The sequence below is a fragment of the Fusarium redolens genome (genome assembly GCF_020744475.1).
Source record: "Fusarium redolens strain MPI-CAGE-AT-0023 chromosome Unknown BKA55scaffold_5, whole genome shotgun sequence".
Lineage (NCBI taxonomy): Eukaryota > Fungi > Ascomycota > Sordariomycetes > Hypocreales > Nectriaceae > Fusarium > Fusarium redolens.
The window spans coordinates 1,433,095-1,452,431 of record NW_025763668.1 but is presented as its reverse complement, the minus strand read 5'-3'; the positions used below and the strand labels follow the sequence as shown (position 1 = coordinate 1,452,431).

Sequence of the window (19,337 nt, the reverse complement as noted above, 5' to 3'; positions counted from 1 at the left end):
TGGAATTGCCGGTCTGAGTAATGAGAACCAACACCCGAGACATATGAAGATACCATGATATTCTTCCAAGATGCAAGGAATTCGGAGATAGTAAGCATTCCTCTTCCAACCTGTCTTACCAACAACCAACAACCAACAGCCAACACTCACAAACCGGTTTTCAACCTGCATGTACGAAAATGAAAGCCACAATCACTGGAATGCAAGTTCAACCAACTGAAACAGAAGTCAATTTCTCGTATACGGGTATCTAAAGTGGATTTGACCCTTTCCTTCTAGAAGCGAAAACCCCCTTGTTCTCGCCTGAAGGGTCAGCTCACGACATCATTCCACCCAATTCGCTTCTCGCTTCTCATCCCCAACAATTCTTCGCCTAAGGGAGCTTCATCATGCGTGTCCTCTTGACTTCTGGACCATCATTGCCAAGATATCTGAATGTGTAAAGACTGTGCATCTTGTCAGCATGTCAGACTCGGTTGAAAGGGATGGCTGCAAATACCTCCAGTGCAAGTTGCCGAGTGCGATATTTCGGCATCCATTGACAAACTTTATAACATCCCTGTCAATACCCTCACCCCAGAACGGTAGATTCGCCAAGGCCATGTGCCATCTTCGGTAACAGTCATATAACATCTCCCCAATCTGGTCAACGGCTTGCTGATCTGTCATTCCCTGGTCCTTCAAGATGAAGATGATGTTACTCTCTTCACCCTGAATCAAATCTTTTCGGTACGAGCACAAGTCATTTTGCCTGCCGTTGTTAGCGGGGGAATGGAAGGCTTCTGGAAGGTCATACAATGTAACTAAATCGCAGGTGATTCGTGATATCGCTTGCATTGATGGATGGTCCATGACGTATTGGGGGATATCGATGCCTTCAGCGAACCTGAACGGCCCAGTTAGTGATGCTCTTTCGCTGTGATTGGTTGAGTCGCAGGCCTGGAACATTCTCGCTCAGTGGCCAATTGGGTGCCAAACGAGTCGAACTGCCGTGGAATGATGGCTTGCAGCTTGGCCAGAACAAGGATAGTCTTAGGCGAAGGTGAAACCGCCAAAAAACCTAGAAGAGTTTTCCAACCACGCTTGTGGTCTTTGGTCTTTTACAGTGACATTTACAGTGCAGCGACTGAAACCGCGGATCGCAATCAACAAGATGGCAGGGCACGGTACTTACTCCATGAGTCCAATGCAGGGGTAAGCTCCTACGCAACCAGCGCGCATGTCCATGTATTCCTCGATTGTAGGCCGTGTCGCTCTGTGCTGGACGCCAACCTGTTGCAGTACGCCGACACAGTACATTGTGAGGTGTTTCTTCCATCTGTACTGTAGACTTGGGCTCGCGTGTTGGCTGAAACGCATCCAGCAGGATTGGAGGGTATGTCGTAATGGGTTCTCGTCGGGGGATACTACGGGATGGATATTATCGAGGGTCGCGAGTGTATAGATGACTTCTTCAGCTGCTTTGATGGGGTCATTGGCAAATGTTCCCTCGTCAAAGGCTATTGTTCTGTTAGCGGAAGCCACTTTTTTTCTTCCGTGGAATATGCAAAAGCGGCGCGGGCCGTTCTAGAATATCAGAGTCTCGGTTTTGTTTGCTTGTTTGTTTGACTTACGGTCATCGAATGCAAAGACCCATCCATTCCAGTCATTCATCAGCTTAAGTGTTTCGATTTCAGCATGCGGGGCGCATATTGCGCTCATGTAGGCAATATCAAGCCGACTCCAGATGCTCGCAGTTTTATCGTTCATGCGCAATGCACTGTAATAAGGCTGTTAGCGAGCAATGTCTCAAACGTTACCGAGATGGATGGAGCTGAATCCTTTCCCCAACTGGACTTACGTTTTCAGCCATTCGTCTGATAAACCTTTCGATGTCTTGTACAAGGGATTGACTTCTGGTTCCACAGCCATAATCGACGAGAACAGCGCCTCTGGAAGTTTGATCCAGTGTCCCTCGGGTTCGGCACCGTTGACCAGGTTCAGACAGGCATCTTTTGGTGGTGTGGCTTCTCCAGAGCGGCTTGGAGGCGGTGTGATTAGGCTGGGTACCATTGTGTGTATGAGGATTTTCGTTTAGGCCGTAATGGAGAGTCTTGGACTTTGGGGTAAAAGGTCTGTTCGCCTACGAGAAGGAAGATTTAAGTTGGGTAAGCCGGGTAGGGGACTGACTACTTTTTGAAAGCGAGCGAGCGAGCGGAAGACACGGGTGGTTAAAGGGACTTTACAACTCCACCACTGACCTGCATGTTGGCTGTTGGTAGATACTCACACTAGAGGAGGCCTGATTTCTGTGTCTGGTCTGTCTGTTGGTTTGATTGCAGAGGGAGGACCTTGCCGAGACTACACACCAGACTAAGGTGCACTGGACGACGCTAGAGATGGTCTCCGTGGATGGTTCCGTTTGCGTGCCGGGGAGGGTTCCTAGGGGCAGTCTAGACCATGTTAGTGGAGAGGGGGGGCGGGGATGTAATAAAAGTGGGAGCTTGGCCAGGGGGAGGAGGGAAGAAAAAAAGAATTGCTTGCTCTGAACCATCTTCTTGGGTTTATCCTTACATATTGCTGACAAGCAGTGCCGAAGTGGACTGCCATTCACCTTCCTGACACATCGACCTGCATACGCGAAACGAACCAACAACCAACAGACGGACAAACCAACAGCCCGTCACAGCGGTTCGCATTAACTGACTGCCATTGCATTACGGCGTAGGTACACGGCACTGCACTGCTGACTGCACTGCATCGCATTGCATCACCATACGAAAATGGCATCCGAATTACGACGACCAAGGATCCAATACTCCAGACTAAGCACTTCCAAAGACGAGGTCCGTTTCTTGGAGATTGAACCAGCAAACACAGTCAACGATCAAGTCGTCTGTCGCCTCGTTACTCTCCCTTTAAGCCGAGACATCGAATTCATCGCCATCTCCTCATTACTCGGCGACCCCGCAGATCAAGACAGAATCATTCTCGACCGAAATCCAATTCCCGTCCCCGTCCACATCGCCCTCGCCCTCAAACATGTCCGAGCCGTCTTCTACCCCGCCGTGAGCAAATCGAGCGAGAGTCTAGGCAGGGAGAGAAAGTCACCGAATTGGCTGAGGAGCCTTCTCAGACATTTCGGCGGGAGGGAGCTGGACAACAGGCCGAAACTGCGGGTATGGATCGACTGCATCTGCATCAACTCGATGGACTCGAGAGAAAACTCCAAGAGCAGAGTCATCATGTACCACGTGTACCAGCGCGCGCAGATGGTAGTGGGCTGGGTGGGACTCAAGATACCGCAGACAGATCTGGGCATCCAGCTCATCCAAGCATTCGACACTGCCATGCCCGAGACGTGGCAAGAACCCGGCGACAAGGAGGAACATCCTGAGAACTACTCGCCCCATCACGAGTGGGCAATTCCCATTATCCACTTATTCGACCCTCAAAGCGACGCTGCCGTTGGAACTGCGGATTTCCTCAACAGGAACTTCTTCCACCGGCGCTGGATCCTCGAGGAGATGGCCATGGCGAGGGTACCGACCTTTTTAATTGGTGATGCGATTGTTTCGTGGAAACAATTGCTACGATTGAATCTAGCCATGGAGGAGTTCAAGGATCACGAGTCAAACGTTTGCCCCGCATCTACAAGGCCGATGATACACGAGTTTCCATTGGGTACGATCCATGCATTGTTGGATGAGTTTGAGAAGAGAAAGAAGATGGCAAAGATCGAGTCACTCAACAGTACCTCTGTCACAGGAAGTGTCACGAGCGCAGACTCGATAAGCCACCAGGATTCGAACTCGAGGTCGATACCATGAACAAAGGGTTATGGAGTAGAGGGATATCCATGATTTAGCAGCTTTGATACCGCTTGATTTCTAGCACTTACGTACTTGGTTCACGTTTCTTATGTTTCAATAAAAATACCAATTCCTTTCTAGAACCAACAATTGTGGAATTCTTGATGGAGGCTCGGTGATAAGGCGGCCATGATTCAATTTAGTTGGGTGATCACCACGGCTTGAGATAGGGCCATGTAGCTCAAACGCGCTCATTCTAACCATCGTCGAAACCTGTATGAAGCATGTTAACCAAACTCAATATTGATTCCATGCGCTACGGCGGCTACACCTTCTTTTCTGATGACACTCTCAAGGTTACAACACCGCCTGTCACGAGAGCCAGAACCTCGGTACCGCCAAGCTCAAAGCTACAAAGTCCCAGTAACAGGGTAGCATTCTCAAGCCTTCCCGATCAGCGCAAAATACTGGAGAAAGGTAACAACGGCCACTAGAACAAAACAAGTCAAGATACCGAATGGAAAGGGCTAAACCATGTACAGAGTTGGTGAGAGTTACGCAAACCACCACCATTGTCCATTGCGATTGCATCAGGTGGTTTACCCTGAGACTAGTCCACAATCCCTCGAGCAACGGTTTTATTCAGCGGCACAGATTGTTTCTAGCTGCGGGCTGGCGGGTGAGGCTTAGTGAAGGACCCTTGACCTTGCCAGAATGATATAGCTTCTCTAGCATTGGTTTAACATCTGATACTGACTCGGATCAGTATGACATGACGATAAAGTGGCAATTAGTGTCTTTACTGATCAACAGACGATTGCACAGCAGATCAAGCCAAAGCAGGGCCCGACACGTTTTTTTTCTTGCCATTCAATTCCTTCTGTCCAAGTCTTTGGAAGACCGTTACCTTGCTAGTCAGTGACAAGGTTTATGACTGGGGCAAATTTGCTCTAGCGCAAACGGCTCTGAAAATAGCATGATCATTCTCTGGAGGCTGCTGTGTAGTGCCAAGCTAATGATAATGGTAGGAGGAACTGATAACGAGGGGCATTTCTGCGATCTTTGCGAATTGATGCAATCCATTTAACTTAGTATTAAAACGTATTCAATACGATTAATTAACCCAATTTCTTTCTTATTAGTATGCCAAGCGACCCGGAAATCACAGACGTATCGTATCTGATGTTACATCACTAGACTAAAGGACCTGTCAAAGCCAGCCCGCAAAATATGCCTGCAATCCATTTGGCTTCCAGGACCCTCCTGATGGGAACAAGTGGGCCAACGTGTGCGCTGCAACAAGCGAGCATAGGCTCAATCGTACGCCCTCGTCTAAGTAAGTACAGTAAAATCACTCATAAACGATGGAACATAAACCCATCACGCATTTGCCGCTGTAGTGTAACATGGTCTTGCCTAGTGTGCCCTCAGAATCCAGGCAGTAACCTTGTAGCATGTCCTCTTGCGGCTTGGTGCGGGCTGCGACATCAGTATTACGAATACTTTAGAAGCGCTAGTGGCTCTTCTGCAATTTGTTGTTTAGCTCCGGATAGCCTCCGGTCCGCTCCCGCACGTGCGGTTAAGTTTTATATTAACTCGGTGCTGCTCCGGAAGCATGTGTCTCAACGTTTGGTTGCTGGTTCTAAACCTTCATCGGAACTGCAAGTTTGAACTTTGTCGGTTCACCTGGCTTCATGCCCAACTTGCATGATCAGAAAAGTCGGCATTCCGCTGCCAAGTTGCCAGTTGCAGTAGCGTTGACGTACCCAGTCGTAACGCCGAGGCAAGCTCGTTTTGGCCACTGGACCGCGATGATATATCATATTTCTGCAATCCTCGCCTGCCATGTGGATAAGCGGGATCCACGAGCTTTCTCAACATAGGGTGGGGGACAAAATTTGAGACTCAGATTGGTGGTAGATCGCTGCATTTTGGTGGAGGCCAGTCTTACGTTTTCTGTCCCCTAGAGGTCAGCTAAGATATAGACAGCGGCAATCCCACGTTCAAGATGCAAGACCGGCATGCTGATCCATCGTCTGACATGTCGAATAACGAATGAGGGAATATTCAGCGTACACATCTGCGTGAGTTGTTACCTAGTCTAGTATAGTTCTGCATATGTAGATATCTTTTGACAAAAAGAATCCATCTGATCTTCCCATCTTTTTTTGAGCCTGGCCTTATCGGCGCGATGAGCAAAAGGCCGACTAGGACTTCCGGAGAGAATCCTCCAGGACTTGGATGGTCTTTCCAAAGGACTCCAGGCCCTCCAAAGCTTGCAGATATGCATCTTCCTTCTCGTTGACCTCTTGAGCCATTCGCTTAAACTTCTTCCTCATCTCTCTCAGTAAAGATTCGTCACTCAGTTCAGCATCGCTCTCGGACCTCAACCTTTTCTTGACGCTACTCTCTTCGGATGCCTCCTCTGATGGTGGTTCCGCAGGCTGCAGTTCATGGGGTAAGGCTGGTGTTGAAGTTGGCTGAGACAACGGTTGCTCTTCTGTTCCGTCCGACTCAGCCGAAAAGGTTGAAACATTTGGATCATGTTTACAAACTTGAAGATGTCTTTTCAGGTTGTAAAGACGTTTGAACTGCGGTCCCCCTTCGGACCTCTTGCAGCCTGTATTAGGGCATGGGAACGACTCCTCAGGGATGGATGATGCATCTTTGTGCGCTTCTAACTGGTGCCGGTTCAGAGTAAAGGACGTCGCAAATGTCTGCTGGCATTCGTGGCATGCAAAGCGAGTTTTGCCCTTCTGGCTACTGCTTGAATTTGAGTTTAGCACATGATGTGACGCCACGTAGGTCTTCCGTCACATACCAAGCATCTTGATTTTCCTGACCAACCAATGCAACATTAACCGCTGGTTTGAATGGCTCTTGGCGGCTGGCATCACCATAGCTCTGTAGTATTAAATCTGCAGTGACAGCAGGTGGTAGCACTCCATTGAGTTTGCCAGGTTCCTTCCTAGACCGCTGGATATCCCCTGAACTGCTCTTTTGCAAAACATCAAGCGCCAGGAAATCTGGATCTTGCGGGGCCGCCTGGGCAAAGTACATAGAATCGATCTGATCACCGATTGATCCTATGTCCCCATTTAGAAATTCAGCAACATCTGGCCCATTGCAATGCCCTATGTTGCTAAGATCTGGGATAAGAAAGTCTTCAAATCCAGCTATTAATTGTCAGAGTCTAAACTTGGAGCAAGACATGGAACGTACCTGTATAGCTAGTGACACCAATATCGCCAGAGAAGTAAAAATCGATCGGTAGAGGTGAGCATGTCGGAAAAGACGCATTGAGCCCCTTAGGCTCTCCATCGCCAGGACCGATGATGAACATCCAACAGACGCCCCACAAGACTAATAGCGCTGGACGAATAGTCCATGGCATCGTCGTACAGACATGTCTGATATTATCCGGAAACTCAAAGATGAGCTCGGTCGGCCCAGATGTGTGATTTGGTTCATCCAGCTTTCGCCTAAATCTCCGTTTCAACCTTTCCAATGTTTCCTCGATTCTCTGAAGTGCTCCCATAAGACGCGCATCTACGTGATCCAAGGTCGAGCCGTTTTTCCGTAACGAGTCAAAAAGGGCAGAACATAAGCTCGTTACCTCAAGAAGCTGCTGCGAAGACCGGAAATCTTGTTCACAACGCAAAAGAGGAAGCAAGCGATCCATGAGGTGGCGCCAATTGCGAGACTGTTGAGCGTATTTCGATAGGATCTCTGGAAACTCGTGGTCATTTCCACTGACCACAGCTGATGGGAAGAGCAGACTGTGGAAAGTCAGAGTATCATTTAGACCTGATGCTAAAGACACAAGGCCGTCGAAAATAACAGAAAAGAGTGCGACGAATGTCAAAAGAGGAAAACATATAAGAAAAGGGACAACATCGCGCTGGTATCGAGGCAGGAAACAGGGTTGACTGTTTTCATGTATTTTGAGTATGAAAGAAAGATAGGTCCTCACGTCTTCCGCGAGCTTCAGGGTGGCAACGTCGCCTTGCAAGCGCGTATTGTCGATATCGGTCCAGTCCTTTTCTATCGCTTTCAAAAGACGGTACACCTCAGCCTGGATCTCAGACATAGAAGCACTTTGATTGCGTGGACGTCGAAATATAACTGAGACAGGGCTGTTGTTGAGTAATTGACGTTGAATGATTCGTGTAGAATAATTCAAGTGCCCTTCTGAAGCATATCGGGTATGAGAGCCATGATGGGCATTGTATTCATCGGCTGATGATCGACGAGAGGCTCGGCCTGAACGAGGTTCTGGATGAATCTCTGATTTTGATCTTTCAGGCTGCTCTGGCAGTTTGTGTAAGCCCATATTGTCGTCTACGAATGCTCTTGGAGCAATAGGTTATTGGTTTTGATAACGGTTGAACTAAGCCATAGGCGAAGGAAGCTGTAGGCCAACCCCCCTTTCATTTAGTACGTCTGCTGTTTGGTATTTTTCTTTTTCCGAAAGAAAGTACTGACCTGTGAGTTGCGTCGTTTCGATGTTTCCGCTCCTCTTCCTGGTCTTGTCTACACAGGCACTGTGGCAACCCGTTGGCGAGATGGCTCTGGCAACAGATCTCGGTAAACTATGTTTCGAGTGAAGGACAATTGGGTGGGAGCACACTGACTTGAAGTTGATTGCGTAGTGCATTTTGAGAACGGGGTGCAGCGGGGTTGGTTTTGGGGGTGCAAGGTGAGGCAACCAGCGAACCGGTTGCCTTATGGAACACAGCCAATCAAGGATGTCCAAAGCAATCTTATTCGTTCCAAGCCCCCAGAAACTGAAACTGCTGTTCTACAAAGATTGTAACTGGCCTTTCGGGTGGGGCATGTTCTTTCAGAGATGCCGGAGAGCACTGGTGTGAATATTGAAGTGCTCGTCGCTCATACTAACATCAACATGAAACATAATTACTATAGATGATCAATTTATTTGCGAAACGATGAAGACATGCTGAGTATGCTCTGAATATCTTAGGACCCAAGTTTTATTGTGAACTACCGACAAAATCGAGAATAAAGCTGTGCCCACTCAAAACATTCAATAAGCCATCATGATTCAACTCCAAGAGGAGACTTCTGATCAGGTCTTCGCCGCAAAACGGATTTATAGTAGAGCTCTGAGGAAAGTACTACCTTCATACTAGCGCGTTTTATTCATGATTGCAGCAATCTCTCGGATCAGTTTATTCAGCTTCAGAACGACGGATCGCAGGCTCGGCTAAGAGATGAACTCAAAGCTATAATCATGCCTTTTCAGGTTACAATTCTTAGTCTCTAAAGAGTGTATCAAGTTTCTACTAACAACTCTTGTGATTATTTGTGGTATAGCTTTCATCAGAACTGTTACTTGTCTTAAACAGTCGTCGTTCATGAGGACCGCAAAGGTAAACCACTAACTACAAGGTATCTCTTGGCAAGACAGTACTACTCTTGCTACAAATGTATTAAGACGACATGACCGGGTGCGTTAACTATCCCAACCTTAGAATCAAGGTCGGCTACGAAGAAATTGTTCAAGAATTTGCTATAATAGTGTAGTAATTGGGCTCAGAGAAGGTTTTGGAAAAACATATATATGAAAGGTACTGATAAGGATTCCTCCTTCAATTCTGTTAGTGGTACTTTGATAAATGCAACTTCGTGACAGCAAGACAGATTGAATGCACCCCTCCGTCTATTGACCACAATCTCCCTTCTTACCAGCCACCCATCCAATCGAAGGTGCAGTAGCATAGTCATAGGTTGAGACCAAGTAGCAATTAACACCATTATGAGAAAAGCCGGCGCAACCCGAGTTGTCGTTGCACGCACCAACACAGGCGTCGAGAGTCGATAGGAAAGGTAAGCTGAAGCCTCCTGTGATGATATAACCGCATTCGATTTTGATGGCACCGAAGCACTCGCCGTCTGAAGCAAGGCAAGAAATGCCCTGCGGAGGTGCTGCGGTCTCTAAGGTTGTTGAGGCTGCCTCAGTGGTGGTTTCTACCGAGCTGAGGGTTGTCACGGCAGTGACCGCTGTAGTTTCGGCAGCAGAGGTTACCGATGTTTGAACGACAGCAGTGCTTGTTGGTTCCACCGTCGGGGTTTCGATGGGTACTTCGGTGGAAGTCGTCTCAAGGAGTGAGGTAGATAGAGTTGTTTCAGAGAAAATGACAGAGGAGCTTTGAAGTTTGCAAGGTCCAGCTACTGCAACGGCAGCGGCCATATAGAGTATCAGGAAATGAGCGGCAACCATGGTGAATAATAGTGATGTTAAGCAACTAAATGAGAGACTGAAGAAGACAAGAAAGGGTGAAGATGAAGGTCGAAAAAGAACGAGCGTGAATGTGCAACAAGAACCGCCAACCTTCATTTATGGTCTGATTGTATCACCCATAGACGGAACTCATTTCCACCAAATGCATCTGTGTCAACACTAATAGGATGCTTGGCTGAGATGGGAAATAAAGTTGCGGAATCGAACTTGACAGGCCAGTGATTTTGGTGTAGGCAATTCCGCATTATCTTTCCCCCTGAGGTCTGCCACCATTCAGATAGCTTACAAGTCGAGCGGGCGTGACACTAATGTGTAATCACGGACCTGAAATGCAGTAGCACGAGTCAAGCTGAGCAGACTTGCTTTTTAACAGATAATTAACTTTAGGTAAGCTTAATTAGATACTCTGACTTAATATTGATAGCTAAAGCTTATTCCACACTGAAGTTATTTGGCTAATACTTGAAACGTAGGGTCCATAATGCTTTGGAACAGAGTACCTAGAAGCCGATGGGCACCAACATGGTTACTCATACTCAGCGTACAGAGTAATGCTTATTGAGGATACCAAGAATCATAAAGAAAATAACCAATGGCTAAGACATCTGCCAACTGTCACTGCAGCCCTAAGCTAATCATATAATGATGAGGACACTGGCGAAGTTACTCTTGGCGTGCGACTAAGGAATAAGTGAAAACAATTGCTTGTAATTAGGAGCTCTTTAGCTTCGGCACATGATGTTACCATGTATAGTTTTTCATCACTCACTCATTCGCTCGGCCTTTTCTAGCTAGGAGAAAATACCCAGCCTTTCTTTATAGGTCAATTCCTCATCAAGCTGCGCTCCCTCTTTAGCCAACCGATCCGCTTCAGTATTCCACTCCCGTGGAATCTTCCAAAGCTGAATCTTGACACCATACTCATCCCAACGCTCTACCTCCCCAAGAAAAGCCTGCCACATATCCATATTCTTTACACCCGCTCCGTCGCTTTTCCTCCAGCCCTTCCGCAGCCATGCTCGTGTCCTCTCTGTTGCACTTTTGACGACATATTCTGAATCAGTCGCCAGGACGAGAGTGGTAAAGCCTTCGCTGGTCCAGTTCCTGAAACGAAGGGCGCCGATGATAGCTCGAAGCTCTGCTCTGTTGCTGGTTGGGTCGGCGAAATCGCCCATTGGACCCTGGTATTCTAGACGTTCGTTTACACTCGCAGTGGTGTTTGGTTCTAGAGGCCCGAAGACAAAAGCCCATCCTGCCCTAGGCTCAACTTGTCCGTTACCGAGGCACGCACCGTCGGTGTAGATAAGAAGAGACTTTGGATCGTCCACTCGAATGAATCGTATCACAGGTGGGTGAGCATTGCGACCAATGCCTACAGAGAACAGGCTCTGGGGAGTGGCTGAAGGGGCAGTACAAAGACTGTTGGGAGGACTAATCCGCTACCTCGAGAAACTTCCATGTGACGAATAGGATCCAGTCTCTCGATATCTAAAGAGCCAGCTTGGTCGATATCGTCTTCATATTCTTCTGTACGTCTCACACGCCCTTCGATTGAGTCTTCATCAACGACGTCATCCATGAAACTGTATTCGACACAGCAGCGTCCGCAAATGACCAAGCCATGAGTACCCCAGACCAAACGGCCATCAGGTTATTCAGTTGGTGTATCGGGAACCCAACTCGTGTTGATAAAATCTATCCTGTAAGATGGGTGATTTGCCTTGGTAAGACTGTATACGTCTTGACGTGGAGAAACTACTGCCTTGGATGTTAGGCTTGAAGTTAGGCACAGATTTACTGTATGTCCAATTCAATACATTAAATTCAGCAGATAAATGGAGACGTTACATTGTCACTTCCAGTGCTACTAGAAGATTGCAATTGAGCGAATCAATTCTGGATTTAACATGTAGCGAATGGTCTCTGCTCCTTAATGCTGCATGTTTGATCTGACAGGCCTCGGCAGCCCGCAAAATGAATCTGGTTGGAGCCGGCTGCGTTAGATGAACAGTCACTCCAAATTCAACGGGTATTCGTTGGTGTTAGTGTCCTAACAGAGTGGCTTATGCGCACAGGACGCTGCAGGTGGAGACAAAGTACTCCAAGATAGGCCAGGCGCAAATCGTCACACGGACCATTTGAAATGACCGTAGGGTAATCGCTTTAGCTTGTATGGAAATACCAAAACCTATGATGTTTGTGAAGAGATGCGATGAATTATAGGTGGACAATGGAAAGCATGTCAGAGAAGGCCAGAGCCGTTATATACCAGACTTGAACCACTATATGGTGTTTTCTGTGATTTGGATCAATGCTTTTGCATCGGGTCCAAAGACATGCAACCGAGTTTTGCTGAGTAACCTCAGAACAAGCCACGGTCCACATCCAGTACTCGAATGAACCGGCTGATTAAAACAGTAATAACTTCAACTCACGTCCCCTTTTCCTTAGCGAAAGTTACTAGTTGATTCTGCGGGCAACTACTATCATGAGAGTGTCATTTCGGAAGGCGGACAATGAAATCCCCGTGGACATTTCTTCCCCCGGCGGATCAGGCCACTCCACAGTAACCATTGGTCAATTCCAGACCCTTCAACACTATCAACAAATATCGATTGATAATCGTGACCGGTATCCCAGCATCATCAGCCGTATCATGGCAATATTTGAGTAAAAATAATAATGTCAGCGGGCAGTCTTGAAGAAGAGCGCTGAAAGCATATAGGTTGCCGGTCGCTTGGGAGACGAGACAATGGCGCATAGGCTCAGATGATAGCGCTTTATAAACACCGTAGTGAAGGGACATTAAAGGAGACATGATGAAGCTTCGCGGTACTCAATTGCAAGCCAATATCATATCATGAGCTTGGTGACAGCATCTCACATGCATGCTCACTCTTCACTTCGATGACACCAATGCAGGTTCCCCAAAGCCTTTTTAGCTGGATCGAGTAGTAACAAGCGTGTTAACCCCATCAACATGCACCTTTAACTGCCATGTCACTCCCCCGCATTCTGGCGGCCTTTTCTTCCTCCGACACTAAACCACGAGAGTATGAGGCGTCGAGGTCTGGATTGGATCTAGCGAAGGTTGATCTGGGGGAATCCGGGGCCCCAGGAAAATCGCCATGGGGAGAAATCCTCCCCTTGCCATGAGACTCAAGATATATAATATGCCAGACCGCTCGCTCCAATCTTGGCTTCTCCAGACTCACTCATCTTCACAACTACTCGACAATTCATCATGACTGCCAATTTCAAGCGCGGAAGCATTGAGCAAAAGCCTGAAGACAACTTTGTCGAAATGTCTGTTGCTGATGCTGCTGAGAAGCCTGGTGTCCTTGTTGACCCAGAGGCGGATTACTCTGGTGCGGTGAAGAAGACGGACCCAGCTGAGATTCGGCTTGTTCGCAAGTTGGACTTTCGCATCATGCCTACTCTTTGGGCGATGTACTTCCTCAACTACGTGAGTTTAATGCTGACTCTTGGAGGACCTATGCTAATGTTGGTAGCTTGATCGAAATGCTATTGCCCAGGCGCGCTTGAACGGTCTCGAAGATCACCTTGGCCTCAAGGGAACGCAGTACAACACTTGTATCTCGATCCTCTTTGTCGGGTATGATGAATGTCTTCTCTTTTCCTTGCGGAGATGCTAACCTTTGACCAGCTACTTGCTCATGCAGATCCCGTCCAACATGTTGATCTCCTCGAAACGCGTCCGTCCCTCTCTGTACATGTCGATTTGCATGATGGGCTGGGCAGTCGTGTCTGCCTGCACCGCGCTCGTCAAAGACTACAAAGGTCTCGTCATCGTTCGATTCTTCCTCGGTGTCGCCGAAGCCCCCTTTTATCCCGGAGCCCTCTACCTTCTGGCAATCTTCTATACGCGAAAGGAGATTGCTATGCGACTATCGATTTTATACTCGGGCAATATCTTTGCTACGTCATTTTCCGGTTTAATCGCGGCAGCCACTTTCGGAACGATCGATGGGCATCACGGACTCAAGGGATGGCAGTGGCTCTTCATCATCGAAGGTGTCTTGACCTTCGCAGTCGGAATTATCGGAATCTTCACTCTGGCTGATAGCCCACTGACGACAAGATGGTTGACTGAGGAGGAGCGTCAGCTTGCACACGATCGAATGTTGCGCGATACTGTTGGTCTCCAGGAGAGCAAGGGAGCTCGAGCTGGATTTTTCCAAGCTATCCGTGACCCTCGCCTGTGGCTCTTCTGCTTCATCCAGAACATGCATCTTTCTGCTTGTTCTTTCAACAACTTCTTCCCTACTGTTGTTGGCTCCCTCGGCTTCAATAGCACCATCACTCTGGTTCTGACTTGCCCGCCTTACCTTGTCTCTGGTTTCTTTGGGTACCTAGCAGGATGGTCTTCTGGTCGGTTCAACGAGCGAACCTGGCACATCACTGCCTGCATGGGAATGGCACTCGTCGGATATATCATCTCCTGTGTTACGCTCAATACGCCTGCCCGATACATCTCTTGTTTCTTATTTGCCAGCGGTGCTTATGCAGTCAACTCCATGATTCTTGGCTGGGTTTCCGCGACGCTCGGCTCGACTGCAGAGAAGAAGTCGGTAAGCTTGTCAATCGTCAACGTCATCGCCAACGCCTCGTACATCTACACTGCGTATCTGTACCCTAAGTCAGATGGTCCGCGATATCTGATCGGAATGGCAAGCAATGCTGGATTTGCAACTATGTGTATTGCGGGCGTTTGGGTTATGAAGATCTGGCTTGTCAGGACAAACAAGAAGCTCGATCGGGAAGGAAACACAAGTGCTACAAGATATGCTTACTAGAGTTTGGCTCAGGTATTCCGTGGGTTTTTGGCATATTCTAACAGGGAATTGTGTCATTCCTCAAAGTTCTTCATACAAGACCGACAGGTCTTCATCAGTTTATCACAATGCAATCATGAACAGCAACATGTTGTCTGATAACATCCATCTATATGGCGCACCGTGAATTTGCACCATCATAGCCTTTTGGTAGGTAGATACCCAGAGTGACTCGTTGTTCTGATTCTCCAACTCAGCAACGATTGTGAAGACCACACAGTGAGCCTGAGCTTGAACCCAGTATTTTTGGTAGAAGGGATTAGTTGTGAATGACTGCCTCGATACCTCTCACCAGGACAATCTCATTAGTGATGCATATCTTACTCTGACTAACAATTCCTACGTACCGCATTGATTGAACATTGGTTTGAGCTGTAAAATTGCACCTGAAAAGAACGTCAAACATACATCACATCACGGCAGTAGACCAACATATAAAAGTCGAACCGGCGCGAGCATGTTCCTCCAATAAATATTTCGCACCCACTAGATCCCTAGCAAACAGCTGGCCTCAACTTCCTGCATTCCACATAAATCTGCATCATAAGAACACGGAAATAATGAAGTACTATCCGTACGAGCCCGCTGATCGAAGTCCATCCTCTCAGTCTTCGTATGAATGGGATCCCGATACAATGGATGTCTGAACCACCTACAATGGCCGTATCGAACACCACATAAGTCTGTTCAATCGGCCATGCTGTACTTTTGACTACTTGGTGCCCCTAGACGATAGAGAGCACGAGCAATTGATTCGAAGAACCTCATGGGATCGGAGGCAGCTGATGAGGCAGAAGACTCAGATTGAATTAGATCTTGTAACTGGTCGTCGATTTGATGAGGAAGACTTTCTACGCCAACTCAGACAACTTGCACAAATATCGCATGATATGTTGATGTGCGAGTTCATGCTTCATTGCGCTAGACGCTGGCCATCGGAGGCTGACGATTGAGTCCGAAGACCTGGTCCGTAGCCATTCTGAGGCTGTCATTTTCTAGTTACAGGAAGATTACATAGTCTCCCATCATATAAATCATTACCTTCAAAAAGAAATCACACGATAAGCTGCCTGTGCCTAGTAATACTACTTTGGTACCAGCCGTGAATGAGAGGGGAGATCAATGACCGAATTGAACAGGGACTTTGGTTAACAGGTCGCATGGTGAAGTGATTCAGGCTTTGCTGACAGACAAACTACGGGACATAATAGCTTGCACCTGGCCATCGCAACTCAACGGAATTCAATAACATAAGACATTTTCGGTAAACTGGTAGTTATAGGAATAGTCAATGAGTTATACTATTTAAGTGTTTACTAATCCGTAGACAAGCTGCTACCATGATGTCTGAGAAAGGATACATTCAATGTGGAACGTGCACCGGCGCGTGTCCTACAGCGCTCTAGTACCAGTGATCCACAGAAATAGGGCGGTCGACAGGGCAGCAACCACTGCCAGATGCACTGAAGGAGCCTGTATCTTTTAGCGGATGTTAATCGACAAAAACCTTCATATCGACCACTCAGCGATTTGACAAAATGCTCAGCACATGAACGCACGCAGAATCATCAAGGCTACAAGAATGAATCAGACTCGATTGATCTATTCGCTGGAACGAGCAAAAAAAGAACATCGACAACGGCAGGATTCGAACCTACGCGTGCGAACACAATGCCTATGATGTCTCGGAAGAGATAGCAGGGCATCGCCTTAACCACTCGGCCACGTTGTCCTGAGTTCGTTGAGCACATACGGTTCGAATATGAGTATATGAGCGGAATACATGATTCACCCCTGCGGTATACTCTAGGAGTGCTGAGATACATGGAAACTACGTTTCGTTTTTTAATCTGGTCCTGTTGATTAACAAAATATCTCCAGAAGCTGAATATTTTTGCAGTTCCTGAATAGCGATTTCGCGTCACTGCCAGGCCCTCACTGGAACTACAAGGCCGAGAACGAATACCCTGCCCGTTCAAAAGGCATTTCATAACAGTGGTCACTTCACCATAAACTCAGTCTATAAAGAGGTGTAAAAGAGCGCCGCCTTAAAATTTATCGGGGGCACTATAAAAATATTGTGATTAATTTTATTGTCAGCTCTGGTGTTGTTGTAATGCGTAACATGCCCGTCATTCCATGCGGTCTACATTCCACTGAAGCCGTTAATCTTGTAAGCAGCACTACGCTTCGGGCTTCTTAGCATAAGTAACGCAACTATGAACAGTTAGCCACAACTCTCGTCGAAAAGAATTATACTCACATAGGCCAATAAGCGTGGATCTTGGGGTTATTCCAATCCTGTCTCAACTTGACCAAGAAAACCTCAACCTCCTCACGACTCCAGCCCAATCCTCTCGTAAAAGGTGCCATAGTCAATGCCTCAAGAGCAGAAGCTGCATTGACATTATTCCACTGGCCAAGTTCCTTATACTTCTTGTCCCTGGGCCAATGGTTGGTAGGCCACTTATAGCGCGTCTCAACAACATCAACGAATCCGATCTCTTTCAGCATATCCTTGAAATTGGCCGTACGTTCGAAAGAGCGATTGAACTTTCCGGCTGCTTCGTCAAGAAGTCTGCACCACTTGTACATGGTATGGTCTTCCTTGAGGGTTCCATCGTCGCTGCCCATGATGACATCAACATCTTGCAGTTCAACGTAGCCACCTGGAGACAAGTTCCTGCTTGCATCAGTAGAGTTCATTTGATAACAATGAGACATGGTTTACTGGTAGATCTTGGTGAAGTACGACTTCCAGTTCTGGATGCTGAAATTCATAAATCTGCTGTGAATGAAGTCGAACGGCTCGCTGTATGTCCATTCCTCATCGATATCATCAATTTCGAAACGAACGTTCGGTGGTACACTGAGATTTGTCAGTAGTACTCAAGATCAACCGGAAACTTCACTCATACAAGCTTGGCTGGCTTGGCGAGAGGTCAACGCCAATGACCTGTCTTGTCAACTGCTATACTGGATAAACTCTGATGGCACAACTCACTTCCGCATCAGGATGTTCATCGCCAAAGTCAATCGCCCAGATACCCGTTCCAGTGCCAACATCGAGGACACGCTTGACCTTCGAGTCAGGCAGGTTGGGAGGGCTCAAACCGAGCTTGTTGCCAAGAGTAAGCAGGAACAGATTATGTTGCAGATCTAGGTTGTTATTGATCAGTAAATTCTAGCAGTATATGAGGTACTTACCTAATCTTTCGTTCTCCTCGTCATCATTCGGGAGATTGTATTCTGTGATTGGCCATGTCAATGATCAGCTGGCTGTTATACCAATGCATTACATACTGCCGTCTCGAAAAGCATGGTATGTTCTTCCATTTTCTTGACGGAAATCAAGAATTGAACTTCTCAAGCTATCTGTCGAGGATGCGTTATCCTATGCGATAAGATCAGTAACAGACATCTGTTGAAGGATGGGCATCATCTGATCTCATACCGCACCAAGTGACGAGTCCGCATCAGAATGCTGGGGCCGTTAGCTAGCTTCAGTGGGTCAGTTCCAGCGGGAACTAACGTTATCGTCGGCGTCTACGACGGGATGCGCTTCAATAGTCGTCATTGTAGTATTGCAGATCTTTGCTGTCAAATTGTGAGAAGCTCCAAAAACTATCGTGAAATGTTTGTCAATGGGAACTTAAATGCCGCATGTCGTATGCACATGACCCGAGCTTCAAAACCTGCATTGTTTTCTCTTTTCTCGTCCGATGCTGTGCTACAAAACTGACGACCAACATGCATGACAGCGTTGCAGACACTGCCAAATATGTACAGTGAAGCGATTGCCGAAGTTCCGCCTACTGTCATTCCTTGAAAGACCCTAAAAGAGCCCTTTCTTACTGGTCCCAGGCGTTGAGAAGTGGTCTGGTGTCAGGCATTTGGACGGGTTCCGATTGGCAGCGGACGGGGCGTTACGGTGTCAGACCCAAAGTGGCAGAGTTCACCGTCAACCCCACGAGTGGTACAGCCATTCAGCTTTTGACTTGCATAATACGCCCAAAAAGACACTCTGCTCAAGCAAGATTTTCCGTTATGTTTTTAGTAAGTGCTGTCAATAGAAAGTGCCAGATCCCATCTGATCAAGCGCTGCGGACGAGTCGATGCTGTTCATAAAAGGAGAAGCTCAGAATCTTTGGTAGAGAGTGGATTTGTAATTCATTTGTCGTTTTTTCCTTTCAAGATCTGGATATACATTTCAGGGCAAGATAGTGGTGTTTCGATGATACATAATTCCAGGCTGGCCTCTCGTTGAAATTCTGCGTCACGATGAAAGCCGCAAGAGAGAACGCGGCCATTGCTGTCAAAGCTCTAGCAATCCCCCAAGATCATTAATTGATAGTTAAAGCTTATAATATCTCAACGAGATATATCAAGCCAACACATTAAAGAATCCCCAACTCACTCAAGCTT

At 47.3% G+C, this 19,337-nt stretch overlaps 8 protein-coding genes and 1 non-coding gene across 9 annotated transcripts; 3 read left to right on the top strand and 6 right to left on the bottom strand.

The window, feature by feature from the left end:
• Positions 1–234: 234 nt before the first annotated feature.
• BKA55DRAFT_562495 (isoprenoid synthase domain-containing protein) lies at positions 235–2,492 on the bottom strand. The gene is made up of 6 exons (XM_046192291.1): positions 1,841–2,492; positions 1,614–1,759; positions 1,175–1,499; positions 797–886; positions 500–751; positions 235–446 (listed from the first exon to the last, which is right to left on the bottom strand). Exons 1-6 carry the CDS (start codon positions 2,050–2,052, stop codon positions 374–376), a joined length of 1,098 nt encoding a protein of 365 aa, XP_046052108.1. The 5' UTR covers positions 2,053–2,492; the 3' UTR covers positions 235–373.
• A 20-nt stretch (positions 2,493–2,512) lies between these two features.
• On the top strand, positions 2,513–4,052 carry BKA55DRAFT_562492 (uncharacterized protein). Its single transcript, XM_046192290.1, has one exon. It carries the CDS (start codon positions 2,763–2,765, stop codon positions 3,807–3,809), a length of 1,047 nt encoding a protein of 348 aa, XP_046052107.1. The 5' UTR covers positions 2,513–2,762; the 3' UTR covers positions 3,810–4,052.
• Positions 4,053–5,998: 1,946 nt separating this feature from the next.
• Positions 5,999–8,124, bottom strand: BKA55DRAFT_687695 (uncharacterized protein; the record flags this gene model as incomplete). The annotated part of the gene is made up of 3 exons (XM_046199104.1): positions 5,999–6,557; positions 6,613–6,967; positions 7,014–8,124. 3 exons carry the CDS (start codon positions 8,122–8,124, stop codon positions 5,999–6,001), a joined length of 2,025 nt encoding a protein of 674 aa, XP_046052106.1.
• A 1,189-nt stretch (positions 8,125–9,313) lies between these two features.
• On the bottom strand, positions 9,314–10,035 carry BKA55DRAFT_724453 (uncharacterized protein; the record flags this gene model as incomplete). The annotated part of the gene is made up of 2 exons (XM_046201078.1): positions 9,314–9,324; positions 9,501–10,035. 2 exons carry the CDS (start codon positions 10,033–10,035, stop codon positions 9,314–9,316), a joined length of 546 nt encoding a protein of 181 aa, XP_046052105.1.
• A 587-nt stretch (positions 10,036–10,622) lies between these two features.
• Positions 10,623–12,591, bottom strand: BKA55DRAFT_662040 (uncharacterized protein; the record flags this gene model as incomplete). The annotated part of the gene is made up of 6 exons (XM_046197616.1): positions 10,623–11,009; positions 11,096–11,455; positions 11,500–11,639; positions 12,188–12,217; positions 12,326–12,370; positions 12,518–12,591. The coding sequence occupies 6 exons, from the start codon at positions 12,589–12,591 to the stop codon at positions 10,978–10,980; spliced, it is 681 nt and encodes a 226-aa protein (XP_046052104.1). The 3' UTR covers positions 10,623–10,977.
• Positions 12,592–13,300: 709 nt separating this feature from the next.
• On the top strand, positions 13,301–14,873 carry BKA55DRAFT_687692 (major facilitator superfamily domain-containing protein; the record flags this gene model as incomplete). The annotated part of the gene is made up of 3 exons (XM_046199103.1): positions 13,301–13,522; positions 13,569–13,672; positions 13,724–14,873. The coding sequence occupies 3 exons, from the start codon at positions 13,301–13,303 to the stop codon at positions 14,871–14,873; spliced, it is 1,476 nt and encodes a 491-aa protein (XP_046052103.1).
• Positions 14,874–15,472: 599 nt separating this feature from the next.
• BKA55DRAFT_592137 (uncharacterized protein) lies at positions 15,473–15,865 on the top strand (the record flags this gene model as incomplete). The annotated part of the gene is made up of 2 exons (XM_046195346.1): positions 15,473–15,553; positions 15,653–15,865. The coding sequence occupies 2 exons, from the start codon at positions 15,473–15,475 to the stop codon at positions 15,863–15,865; spliced, it is 294 nt and encodes a 97-aa protein (XP_046052102.1).
• Positions 15,866–16,545: 680 nt separating this feature from the next.
• BKA55DRAFT_t113 lies at positions 16,546–16,644 on the bottom strand. The gene has a single exon. It is a non-coding gene; the product is annotated as a tRNA-Ser (tRNA).
• Positions 16,645–16,850: 206 nt separating this feature from the next.
• On the bottom strand, positions 16,851–18,630 carry BKA55DRAFT_562486 (S-adenosyl-L-methionine-dependent methyltransferase). The gene is made up of 9 exons (XM_046192289.1): positions 18,445–18,630; positions 18,367–18,396; positions 18,216–18,306; positions 18,120–18,161; positions 17,917–18,071; positions 17,831–17,868; positions 17,644–17,781; positions 17,176–17,595; positions 16,851–17,129 (listed from the first exon to the last, which is right to left on the bottom strand). Exons 1-9 carry the CDS (start codon positions 18,487–18,489, stop codon positions 17,096–17,098), a joined length of 993 nt encoding a protein of 330 aa, XP_046052101.1. The 5' UTR covers positions 18,490–18,630; the 3' UTR covers positions 16,851–17,095.
• Between the last annotated feature and the right edge of the window lie 707 nt (positions 18,631–19,337).